This window comes from Lissotriton helveticus, chromosome 1_2 (genome assembly GCF_964261635.1).
Source record: "Lissotriton helveticus chromosome 1_2, aLisHel1.1, whole genome shotgun sequence".
In the NCBI taxonomy this organism is placed as follows: Eukaryota; Metazoa; Chordata; class Amphibia; order Caudata; family Salamandridae; genus Lissotriton; species Lissotriton helveticus.
In genome coordinates this window covers 440,539,431-440,551,373 of record NC_136058.1, presented here as the reverse complement: position 1 = coordinate 440,551,373, position 11,943 = coordinate 440,539,431, and the positions used below count along the sequence as shown (strand labels likewise).

Below are 11,943 nucleotides of genomic sequence, written 5' to 3'. Positions count from 1 at the left end.
AGGAACCGTTCCCTGGATAAGAAGGGCGGCATCTTGTTGCTGTGGATTTAACATTGTAGTGTCTCTTGGGAGAAGATCTCACTCACTGAACAAGCAACAGTCTCTGGTCTCTTGGTTACTCCTTGAGTCCACACTCCTCAATAGAAGGGGATCACAAAAAGATCGTATGCCCTTACTCTGCCTATTGCATCTTTACATTGAAAGTGGAATCTAGGATTTCTTCAACGCACTTGTCTATATGAACACTTAAATGCATCATTAAATGCCAATGAGTTTTTCTGATGGGTTTTGCATTTAAGCTTAATGATTGTTTCTTTTTCTTAATCTAACAGGTGAAATAAATGCAGTAATGAATGTCAAAAGTAAAGCTATTAAACATCACTGGTGTGGGGAGTGATGTAAAAACAGTGTGCCTCAAAAACTCTTCCCTTGAAGGCTAATGCCTCGCCGAAGTCTTTTTCTACAGCAGAAAACCCAAGATGCCCAATGAGGTCTGTACTTGGCTCTTAGATATCAGCTGATAGACATTGGAGACACAACACACTGACATACTGAAGCAAGTCTAAGGTGCTGATTACGAAGGAAGAGATAACCTGGTATCAGAAAGAACACACATGAGAAAAACCATATGAATTTCTAGAATGTGACAAAACATTTATTAGGCCAAAAAACAGCAAGTGCGACATAAGAAACTTCATACTGGAGAAAAACCAGATAGATGGACTGACTGTGAAAACGTGTTCTTTGCAATGAAAGACCCAGTGCAGCATCAGCGTGTCCACGTAGAGGAGAAACCATATAAATGTACAGAATGTAATAAATTGTTCAGATGGAAGGAGAGTCTAAAGCGGCATCAAATGATCCACACTGGGGAGAAACCGTATGAATGTACAGAATGTGACAAAGCATTTATAACAAATGAAAAGCTAACACAACATCAGAAAATCCACACTGGGGAGAAACCGTACCAATGTACAGAATGTGACGTGGCATTCATTAGAAAGTCACATCTAATGAAACATCATAAAATCCACACTGGGGAGAAACCATATCAATGTACAGAATGTGACAAAGCATTTATAACAAATGGAGATCTAAAACAACATCAGAAAATCCACACTGGGGAGAAACCACATCAATGTACAGAATGTGACAAAGCATTTATAACAAATGGACAGTTAACACAACATCAGAAAATCCACACTGGGGAGAAACCGCATCAATGTACAGAATGTGACAAAGCATTTATAACAAATGGACAGTTAACACAACATCAGAAAACCCACACTGGGGAGAAACTGTATGCATGTACAGAATGTGACAAGGCATTTATAACAAATGGACAGATAAAACGACATCAGAAAATCCACACTGGGGAGAAACCACATCAATGTACAGAATGTGACAAAGCATTTATAACAAATGGAGAGCTAAAACGACATCAGAAAATCCACACTGGGGAGAAACCATACCAATGTACAGAATGTTGCCTGACATACATTAGAAAGTCGCATCTAATAAAACATCAGAAAGTCCACACTGGAGAGAAACCATATCAATGTACAGAATGTGACAAGGAATTTATAACAAATAAACATCTAAAACGACATCAGAAAATCCACACTGGGGAGAAACCATACCAATGTTCAGAATGTGACAAGGCATTTATAAGAAATAGAGCTCTAAAGCTACATCAGAAAATCCACACTGGGGAGAAACTGTATGCATGTACAGAATGTGACAAGGCATTTATGACAAATGAAGACCTAAAACGACATCAGAAAATCCACACTGGGGAGAAACCATATAAATGTACAGAATGTGACAAGGCATACAGTAGAAAACACCAGTTACTGGAACATCAGAAAACCCACACTGGAGAGAAACCATATCAATGTACAGAATGTGACAAATCATTTATAAGAAATGTACAGCTGAAGCAACATCAGAAAATCCACACTGGGGAGAAACCACATCAATGTACAGAATGTGACAAAGCATTTATAACAAATGGAGAGCTAAAACGACATCAAAAACTCCACACTGGAGAGAGACCATATCAATGTACAGAATGTTGCCTGACATACATTAGAAAGTCGCATCTAATAAAACATCAGAAAGTCCACACTGGAGAGAAACCATATCAATGTACAGAATGTGACAAAGCATTTACAACAAATGGAGGGCTGAAGGGACATCAAAAAGTCCACACTGGAGAGAGACCATATCAATGTACCGAATGTGACAAAGCATTTAAAACAAATGGAGGGCTGAAGCGACATGAAAAAGTCCACACTGGAGAGAGACCATATCAATGTACCGAATGTGACAAAGCATTTATAACAAATGGAGAGCTGAAGCGACATCAAAATGTCCACTCTGGGGAGAAACTGTATGAACGTACAGAATGTGGCAAGGCATTTATAAAATACAAACAGCTAAAGCAACATCAAAAGGTCCACACTGGGGGAGAATCCGTATGAATGCACTGAATGTGGCAAGGCATTTATAACAAATGGAGAGCTGAAGCGACATTAGAAAATCCACATTGGGGAGAAACCATTCAACTGCACTGAATGTGAGAAGGCATTTATTAGAAAGTCACTTGTTATGCAACATCAGATAATCTACACAGGGGAGAAACCCTATGAATGTACATAATAGTACATCAGAAATTCCACACTGGTTAGAAACGATATGGCTGTACTGAATGCGATTTAGCAGTTATTACAAAGCAAAGTTTAAAAATACACCAGAAAGTTCCCACATGAGAGAAACTATATCATTGTACAAAATGTGACAAAGAACTTATACCAAATGGAAAGAGACCATTCAACCTCACTGAATGTGACAAGCTATTCATTATAAAGGGAGATTTAAAACAATATCAAGTCCACTGTGGGGAGAAACCACATTAATTTACAGAATGTGACAAGGCATTCATCACAAAGCAAAATTTAATACAAAATCAAGAAGTTCACACAAGAGAGAAAATGTATGTATTGAATACCACAAAGCATTCATAATAAATGGACAACTGAAGCGATGTCTGAAAATCTACATGGCAAAAAAATCCTATGTATTTAGAGTGTAATAAAGTCTTCCAAGGAAAAATAAGCTAACATCAACAAATCCACACTAGGGAGAAACACTATTAATAAATATAATGTGGCATGGGATTGATTACAAAACAAAATGTAATATATCAGAATGTTCACACAGGACAGAAACTCTATAAATGTATTGAATGTGACCATTGATTCATAAATGGAAAGCTAACGCAGCATCAAAAGTCCACCCTGAAGACTGCACTGATTGTAGCAAGGCATTTGTTAGCAAGGGAGAGCTAAACAACATCAAAGTCCCCACTGGGAAAAATCTATATTAATGTGCGCACTCAAATCAATCAATCGGTATTTATTAAGCACGGCAAATCATCTGTGAGATTCTCAAGCCGCAGGGGAGGAGTTGCTGTCCGGAGGGGCTGATCAGTTGAACAGCCAGATCTTGAGTTCTTTCCAGATTCACTGATGAGTCGGATCTCCAGTGCAGGGGAAGTTCATTCCAGGTCTTTACAGCCAGGTGGGAGAAAGAGCAGCCTCCGTGCCTGGTTTGACACTGGGAACGTGAGCGAGCAAGAGGGAGGTGGAATGCAGGTGTCTGGCGGGCTGGTTAAAGAATAAACTTTGGCTGATGTAGGACGATCCTTCGTTGTGGAGTGCCTTACAAGCATTGGTCGGTATCTTGCCTCTTTTCTAGACTGGGAGCCAGTTGAGTTTACTGAGGTGGGGAGTGATGTGGGTCTGCTTCAGGAGGTTGAGGATTAGTATTGCTGCTGAGTTCTGTATTGTCTGCAGTTGTCTCTGGAGGTTAGTGTTGATTCCTACATACAGAGTTTTTAGGTAGCCAAGCCAGTTAGTCACCAGGGCTTGGGTGATCATTTGTCTGGTGCTGATGGGGAGCTGCAAGATCTAAAGATCTTACAGCACATGTGCATTGTGAGTCATGGCATGGTCTGTAAGGGAGGGGACTGCTGACCACCATGCGTCGCTCCACGGAGATGCCTGGTAACTGAAGATGAGGACTTCCGTCTTGTCTGTGTTGAGTTTTAGGCAGTTGTGCTTCATCCAGTCGGTGATGTTGGCCGGGCACCTATGTAAGTTGTCTCTGGAGTTGGTGAGGTGGGTGTAGAAGATGACTTTCAGTCTGTGTGATCTAATAATGTTGGCTGGGGGTATCATGTTAGTGTAGAAGAAGGTGGGGATAATTGAGGATCCTTGTGGGGTACCACAGATGATGTCCTTGGGCTCAGGAGTAGGGCAGGAGTCTGATTTTCAGAGTTTTTCTGGTGAGGTAGGAGGCGATCCATTTCAGGGCATTTCCTTGGATTCCGATGTGGTGGAGCTTGTCGATCAGGATCTGGTGGGAGACCATGTCAAAGGCAGCCGAGAGGTCGAGGAGGATGGGGCTGTATTTTGACTGAGGTCCAGGTGGGCTTTGATATCATCTGTGGCTGCTATCAGGGCAGTCTCTGTGCTTTGATTGGCATGGAAGCCTGAATGGGAGGAGTCCAGGAGGTTGTTGTGCTCCAGGTGTCTGGTCAGCGTACTCTTGATTGTCCTCTCAAAGACTATGGCCAGGAACGAGAGCAGGGGTATCAGTCAGGAGTTCTTCAGCTGCTCTAGGTCTGCTGAATGTTTTTTAGGAGGGGTTTCACTTCTACATGTTACCACTCTTCTGCAGAGGGGGCCAAGGCGATCGATCTGTTATGTGGGTTTGTGAGCTCTAATCTGATCACCTTGCTCCTGAGGTTAAAGATATGGTGGGGCATGGATCAGCGGGTACCCCAGAGTGCATTGTGTTCATTATAGAGGTGGTGTCTTGTGCAATGAGGGTATCCCAGGAAGTGGCCCGAGGTCGGAGTTAGTGTCAGTGGGTGTGAGGAGGGCGAGGCTGTCACTTGCAGAGAGCGGAGGTTCAAAGTCCCTGTAGATGACCGCGATCTTCTAATGAAAGTAGTCAGCAAGTGTGTAGCACAGATCCTAGGAGGGAGTTATGATATTCTCTGTGGCTGCAGGGTTGCTGAATTCCATGATGGTGAAGTGCTCATTGCTGTGGTTTGATCTGATCTTTATCCAGCATGTGAGCGCTCTCTTCTTTGAGGAGGTGGTAGTGGTTGATCGATGTCCTGAAGGTGGTGTAGTGCACTGGATCCTTATTGGTACGCTATCTTCTTTCTAGCCAACAACAGTTTCATTTAGAGGTCTGAAGTTCCAGGGTAAAGAAGTTGACACTCTTTGCCGATTCTCTGATCTTGGTCGGGGTGGCATAGTCGGTGATCCAGTCTGTGAAGTTCCTGAGGGCCTGTTTAAGGTCTAGAGCTGTGTCCAGTCAGTTGGCATGGCGAGTGTTTCAGTTCTCATCTGAGAACGTTTTCCAGTTGCGCTGGGTTGTTTGGCTTTGGTTGCCGTAGTATTGTGCCATGTGATGGTGAAGTGGACAATGGAGTTGGTCGGTCCAGGTGAGTTCTGTGACATGGTGGTACTTGATTGGTTCGCTGGAGATGAGGATGGAGTCAAGCGTGTGCCCAACGATGTGTGTTGGGTCGATGACGAGTTGGATGAGGCTGATGTTGCTCATGCTTTCTATTAGGTTGGCAGTGCTGACGTCGCTAAGGTCTTCCTTGTGGAAGCTGAGATCTGCTATGAATATCTAGTGTTCAGAGGCAATGGCGAGCTAGGTGATGAAGTAACGGATGGCTTTGCAGATCTCTGGGCGAGTTCCTGGAGAATGTGACAAAGTGTTTTTAATGAAGTATCTGTATGAATGTACAGAAAGTGACAAGGCATTTATTAGAAAGGCACCTCACAGCCAATGTATCATGGGAAAGCCCACCCTGGGGAGAAACCATATAAAGGGCCACGGGTATGCCTAGACATGGGTCCCGGGCTCACTGTACACTGGATTCAAGATGACTGATGAGGGGTGATACCCTAAACCGGTCCCAGTATGCTTGTTTCTGGTCCAGGGAGGACCTGCCTTGAAAGTTCAAGCTGGACTGTACCCATGAGGAGCAGGGCCAATGATTTGAATATGGTTAAGTCTTAACTGGCTTGGCATGGTGAGCAAAAGAACAATGGATTTAACCCAGATCACTTGACTGGGGGTGAATGTTTGAATTATTCCGAATTCCGTCCATAATTTGTGTGTCTTTTGGTTATGTATATAAGCACAAGACAAATTTTAAACCATCAACACAAGACAAGAGACCTTGTATCAATTTTATCAACTCTATGCCCGCATACGTAGATTGATGTGGTCTACAATGTCACTTATGGGTGTGGTGACGAGAACACATCCAGTGATGTGTCCTGTTTACAAAGCTGACTCATTGTCACTAAGCAGCATGACAAAGCCCTTTTCCTGTTCCAGAGTCTACTATAATAAACTGTCATGACAAATTCAACAGTGCTGTACCACACTCCTCTCCAACTGGACTCCCACCAAATAACATAAAAAACATAAAACTACTGAACTGTACGGACCCATCTGGTGACCAAAGAAACGCAGCGGGGAGAATACGAAGTTAAATCCTCAGTCCTTGAATGGACAGTAGGAGCAATTGATAGGTCAGTGTGTCACCATCTTGAAGACATCGATACTTGTATAGAGGCTATAAAAAAACTGGTCGCTTCGCTTTGCTTGTTTATGAAAGGTTAACTGTTAATTCCACAGTGATCAAGGCTTCAATCGAGCAGGATTTATAAAGCCCGGCTAATCGCCCAATAGGCTATCCAGGCGCTTGCAGGTCCTGTAGGCTTATTCGAACACCCAGGTCTTGAGGGTTGTTGGATGTGGCCCTTTTTGCAGGGTTATCCCCAAACATTTTGCTTCCACCTCCTATTTTTTTCATGATCTGTTGTTCTTGGTTTTAGGACTCTGGGCACTTTACCACTGCTAATCCGTGCATAAGTGCATATGCTCTCTGTGTAAATTGTTAATATGATTGGATCTCCCTGATTGGCAGGTTTGGATTTACTGGTCAGTACCTAGTAAAATGCACTGGGTGTGCCGGTGCTGGTAAATCAAATACTACTAGTGCAGCACTGATTCTGCCACCCACATGAGTAGCCCTAAAAAGATGTCTCAGGCCTGCCACTGCAATGCTTGTGCGCAGTCTGCTAAGTGCCATGTCGCCGTGGCAAGTGCACACACTTGCCAGGCCCTAACCTTCCCTTTTCTTACATATAGGACACTCTTATGGTTGGCTCAAGGTACCCCCCGGGCAAGGTGTAGTGTATGTGAAAGGTAGGACATGTACTGATGTGTGTAACATGTCCTGATAGTGAAATACTGCCAATTTCGTTTTTCACTATTGAAAGGCTAGCTTGCCACATAGGACAGAATGAGGAATGCTTTGTAACATTCTTAAGCATATCTTCCCATAGGGATAAGATGGAAAAATACAATTTAGGCTCTCTGAACTCAGAATTTAATAACACATATTTTACTAAAGATGGTTTTTAAATTGCGCGTTTGCAAATGCCACTTTTAGAAAGTATTTAGAAAGAAAGAAGATCCCCTAGGTACTACTTTAGAATGCTGCTATTTATTTAAGCAGACTTAGTGTCTTGACCATACTGTTCATAGCCAAATTTGACTTTTATCACATACATTTTTTATGTACTTAAATGCTTTTTTACAAGTACATATGTCTGAGCGCAACACAATCCGTTTACATCCAATATTTTTAAACAATTAACAGTTGAAGAATAGACATGAATTCTTCAAGCTACAACAATAATGTTACTAAAATTAAATAACATGTAATAATTACACCAACATAATCAGCTACAACAAGCAATCCTGAAGCCTGCTACTTAACGCCTTAGTTAGGACTGCTGTCACAAGGGCAGTTTTTCTGTGGGGCTAAATCTTTAGGTGAAGGCGTCCTCAGAAAACTAGTTAGACATGGACTAGTGAATGTCCCTTTGTGAATGAAAAGGAAAAGTTGTTATGTTTCCAATCCCATTGTTATGTCGCTGGATTTTCGTCAGGGCTGGGCACGGTGTAACCTGTTGGTTTAATAGAATGGACAAATAAATATGGGCTCTTTCTCGCTATTGAGACTATTAACTATTGTAGTGGGTGAAGTACCTTTATCAGTAAAGAGACTCAGTCAGGTTTCTCAAGAACTTTAAGGCTGGGCCTGTAGTGGAAAAAACGGGAAGAGACACGGTCATCTTGTCTCAGTATTGATTGATATTCGGCCATTAAATATATATTGCTCCAGTAAAACTAAAAAGTGTAGAAACTTACGTTGATTTGGGTTGTTTGTAGATAGTTGGCCTCGAGTCTTTTCAGCAGTCTAACTTTGGAGTGAGTTAGACAGAAACACCACAGTGTTTTAGTTCAACAAAGTGTCGTGGAGATGACCCGTACATATATATAGTGTTAAGTTAGCATGAGCTTATTAGAAGTTTAAACACCATTTTTCCTTGCCTGCTCTGCTTTGCACATGACATACTCTGCGCTGGTGTTTAGAGAAACGATAGATGCTTTGCTTCACATGAGAATAACTTGTTTTGCTGCATTTCTAGCCTGCTTCGATAGTTTAGTCTGCACAGTATGCGCTGACACCGTCAAGGTTATCTTAGACACTGAGGTTGTTGTTCCAACTGATCAGCGCACGTTCTATCCATCACATGTATGCAGCTGTGGCCACCTCTGAGGTTCGGCACGTTTAATAATGCACTGGGTGGGCATGAATAGACACACTTGGAGAACATTCGTGTGCTGAGAGCTTGAGGAGAATATGATGTGATCCACTCCTGCTGATTACCAGAGGTATGGGGCCACCCATGTAAACCTGTGAGACCTTAATTAGTTATAAAATAACTTGCTATCTAGGGAGGGCAAAATATAGGTATATGTATAACCTGTTTCCCTTTAGCATTATAACATGCTTTCTCCCTTTGTATTTTATGGAGCAGTAACAATGCTGACAACCTTGCTTTTTATAATACGTTTACTTATACTAGCAAAGATGCTGCTCATTAGAACACGTTGTTAGAAATAAACATTTCAAACTTATTTGTGTCTCATTTACTCCTTGTTTTGGACTGATATGATAGTATAATGAAAGAGTGTTCTTGTTTCCACCTTACCTGAGGAATCCTAAGTTTCATGTTCTGGGTTGACTAATCATTGGGGTTTTCACTATAGGACGAAGAACCGATGAGTCACTGATGCTAGTCTGGTAGGGGATGTTAGGTACTAAGGTGAGTTTGGTGTACCCTAATTCATTGAGGTCCTAGGTCTCTATGCACAGTTCTGTATAGGAACGGAATCCCTGCAACATGGCGCCCAACGTTTGGTCGTATATACGAGGCGCTTGAGTAGTGCTACTATCAGTCCTTTTTTCTTCTTCTTTTTTTTAAAAACCTTTATTGCCAATGTCACAACTCACACAGCTTTTGTAGGCCGGCAGCATGACATATCCAAGCATTTAGGTGCGTTAACACAGCCATATTTCCGACAACCAGTGCAGTCCGGTGGCGAATCTGAGGTGTTACCATACTGTATCTTCTGCCTGTGCGTAAACGCATGTTAATATTGTTCAGGTGAAGCTGTGAACTGTCACTAATGCTTAATACTTAATACCACATCCAAGCCTGGCTGCAAATTACCCATTTGGTTCTCCATCATATCTAAATAAGTCCTCTGGCTCTAGCTGCGATCAATCCTCCCAGTCTCAGACTTCCCTCAACCCTCCCCCTATTGATAGTCCACAAGTACGAACATCCGCGCCAGATTCATGTTTTTTGCACATTACACTACTCACATCCCACAGACAAGCACTCCCATTCAATCGAACATGCTCACTGTTCCGCGCCACCACGACCCAGCCATTCTGCAAATGGTTCCCAAATGTCCAGAGGCCGTGTTCTGGCTGGCATAAGTTCCCAATAATTAGTCAGTTGGTCCCTACAGTATGTGACCGATTGGATCCATCTTGCCACTGCAGGAGGAGCTGCTTTCTTCCAATGTAAAGCTACCTGTCGTTTAGCCGGCAGCAGCAGCAAAGCGGTCAGCTTACGAGACCCTCGTGGCATCTCCAGAACAAAACCCAACAGTGCCAGCAATGGACTCGGCCTCAAGTCCACTTCTATAATCCTCCCGATGTATCCTAAGATTTCCTCCCAATAGAGCGCAATATGCCTACACCCCCATGTCAGATGGAAGAAGTTCGCATCAGCAGCTCCACATCTCCAACAATTCGCATCAGCCTGAAGACCCATTCGATGAAGCTGTTTAGGCGTGCGGTAAGTTCTATGCAAAAAGTTAAAATGTATTAGCCTCAGCCTATAATTAGGAGACAGGTTCTCAAGCTGCCAGCAACAAAATGCCCACTGCTTTTCACTAATTGCCGTGCCTGATTCCCTTTCCCACTCAGTACTGGATGTGCACACAAATATTGGTGAGTGCTCCTGTGTGTTCCTGTAAATACGAGTGATCAGTTTTCGAGGAGAGCTATTAGACAATACATCTTCCAGCGCCGGTAACGGGGGAGGCGCCTTCGGGAACTCTGGGTATCTAGCTTTTCATGCGGCCCCTCAGCTGGTAATAGAGCAACATGTCCGAGGCCGTCGGTTCCTCCGCTGCGCACATCTGTTGCAGCGTCAGAAATTCATCAGCAGGGTATAAGTCTCCTGCAAGTTTTAAGCCATGATTACGCGCTCTCTCCGTCACCGCTTTGTCCGTTAGAGGTCTCAGCAGAGGATTACCTCCCAGCGGCATCGACGGAGCATAAAGCTCCGACACAACCGTCCTGTGTGCTATTTTCGACCAGGCCCATCTAGTCACTTCGACTGTGTTTATGTCCGATGGGGATTTCTTGTAAGGGTGGTAAGCCGTCGTATTCAGTGGGGTTGGAGAAGCAATGTCAATCTCAATCGCTACATGCGGTTGGTATGGGATGGGGTGCTGCCAAAAATGCAAGAACTGCGCCTGAGCACTGAACGCATATAGTTCAAAGTCTGGAGCAGCAAGCCCACCCTGGCTGAATGGTAGTGTCAATAGCTTCCATGAAACTCTAGGTTGACGTCCTGCCCAAACTAGCTCCAGAAACACAGTTCGCCGCCGTTTAAAAAAGTGGGCGTTGAGGGGAATAGGGATATTCACGAATAAATATAACAGTTTGGGTAGAATTACCATTTTACTTATAGCTATTCGACCCGTCAGGGAGAGAGGCACATTTTTCCATCTCTGCACTTTTCCCTCCATCCAGTTCACCACTTTTCCATAATTTGCTAACCATATTTCCTGTACTGATCTACTGAACCAAATCCCCAAATACTTAACACTGTCGTCTGTCCAGGCTATGGGAAATTCTGTACTGCACCTAGTGATGCCATCAGTCAAGGGCATCATTACAGATTTGGTCCAATTGACCTCTATGCCTGAGAGGCCCCCATACCGTATGAATTCCCTCATCAGTGGGTCAAAGTGTTCTGCAGGCTTAGTCATATAAATGGTCATGTCGTCTGCGTACATCGAGACGAGCAGTCCTCTAGAGGTGAAGCCAATACTGCGATGAGTGTGGTGTTGTCGCAGCCGCGCGCAAGGGGTTCTGTGGCTACGGCGAAGAGCAGCGGCAACAGAGGACAGCCCTGTCTCGTGCCCCTGGTTATTCCAAACGGTTCCGAAATCTGACCGTTGACTGTCAGCCGTGCCGTAGGAGACGCATAGAGGAGCGTGATCTGTTGAATAAATATCGTGCTAAACCCCATGCGGGAAAACAGAGCAAATAAAAACTTCCACTCTAGGGAATCAAATGCCTTAGTGGCATCCAGTAAAGCAGCAGCTGCCTGCACACTAGGGTCTAAATAATGGAGTAGGCCGAAGAGAACTCTCAAATTATGTGATGTGGCGCGACCAGGC

At 43.5% G+C, this 11,943-nt stretch overlaps 1 protein-coding gene across 1 annotated transcript; it reads left to right on the top strand.

The window, feature by feature from the left end:
• The first annotated feature begins 337 nt into the window (after positions 1 to 337).
• LOC144807678 (uncharacterized) lies at positions 338 to 2,907 on the top strand. The gene has a single exon (XM_078673316.1). It carries the CDS (start codon positions 750 to 752, stop codon positions 2,481 to 2,483), a length of 1,734 nt encoding a protein of 577 aa, XP_078529442.1. The 5' UTR covers positions 338 to 749; the 3' UTR covers positions 2,484 to 2,907.
• The last annotated feature ends 9,036 nt before the right edge of the window (positions 2,908 to 11,943 follow it).

What these genes read in the sequence shown, in the direction of transcription:
- LOC144807678 (XM_078673316.1), top strand. Translation starts at nt 750, where the DNA reads ATGAAAGACCCAGTGCAGCATCAGCGTGTCCACGTAGAGGAGAAACCA.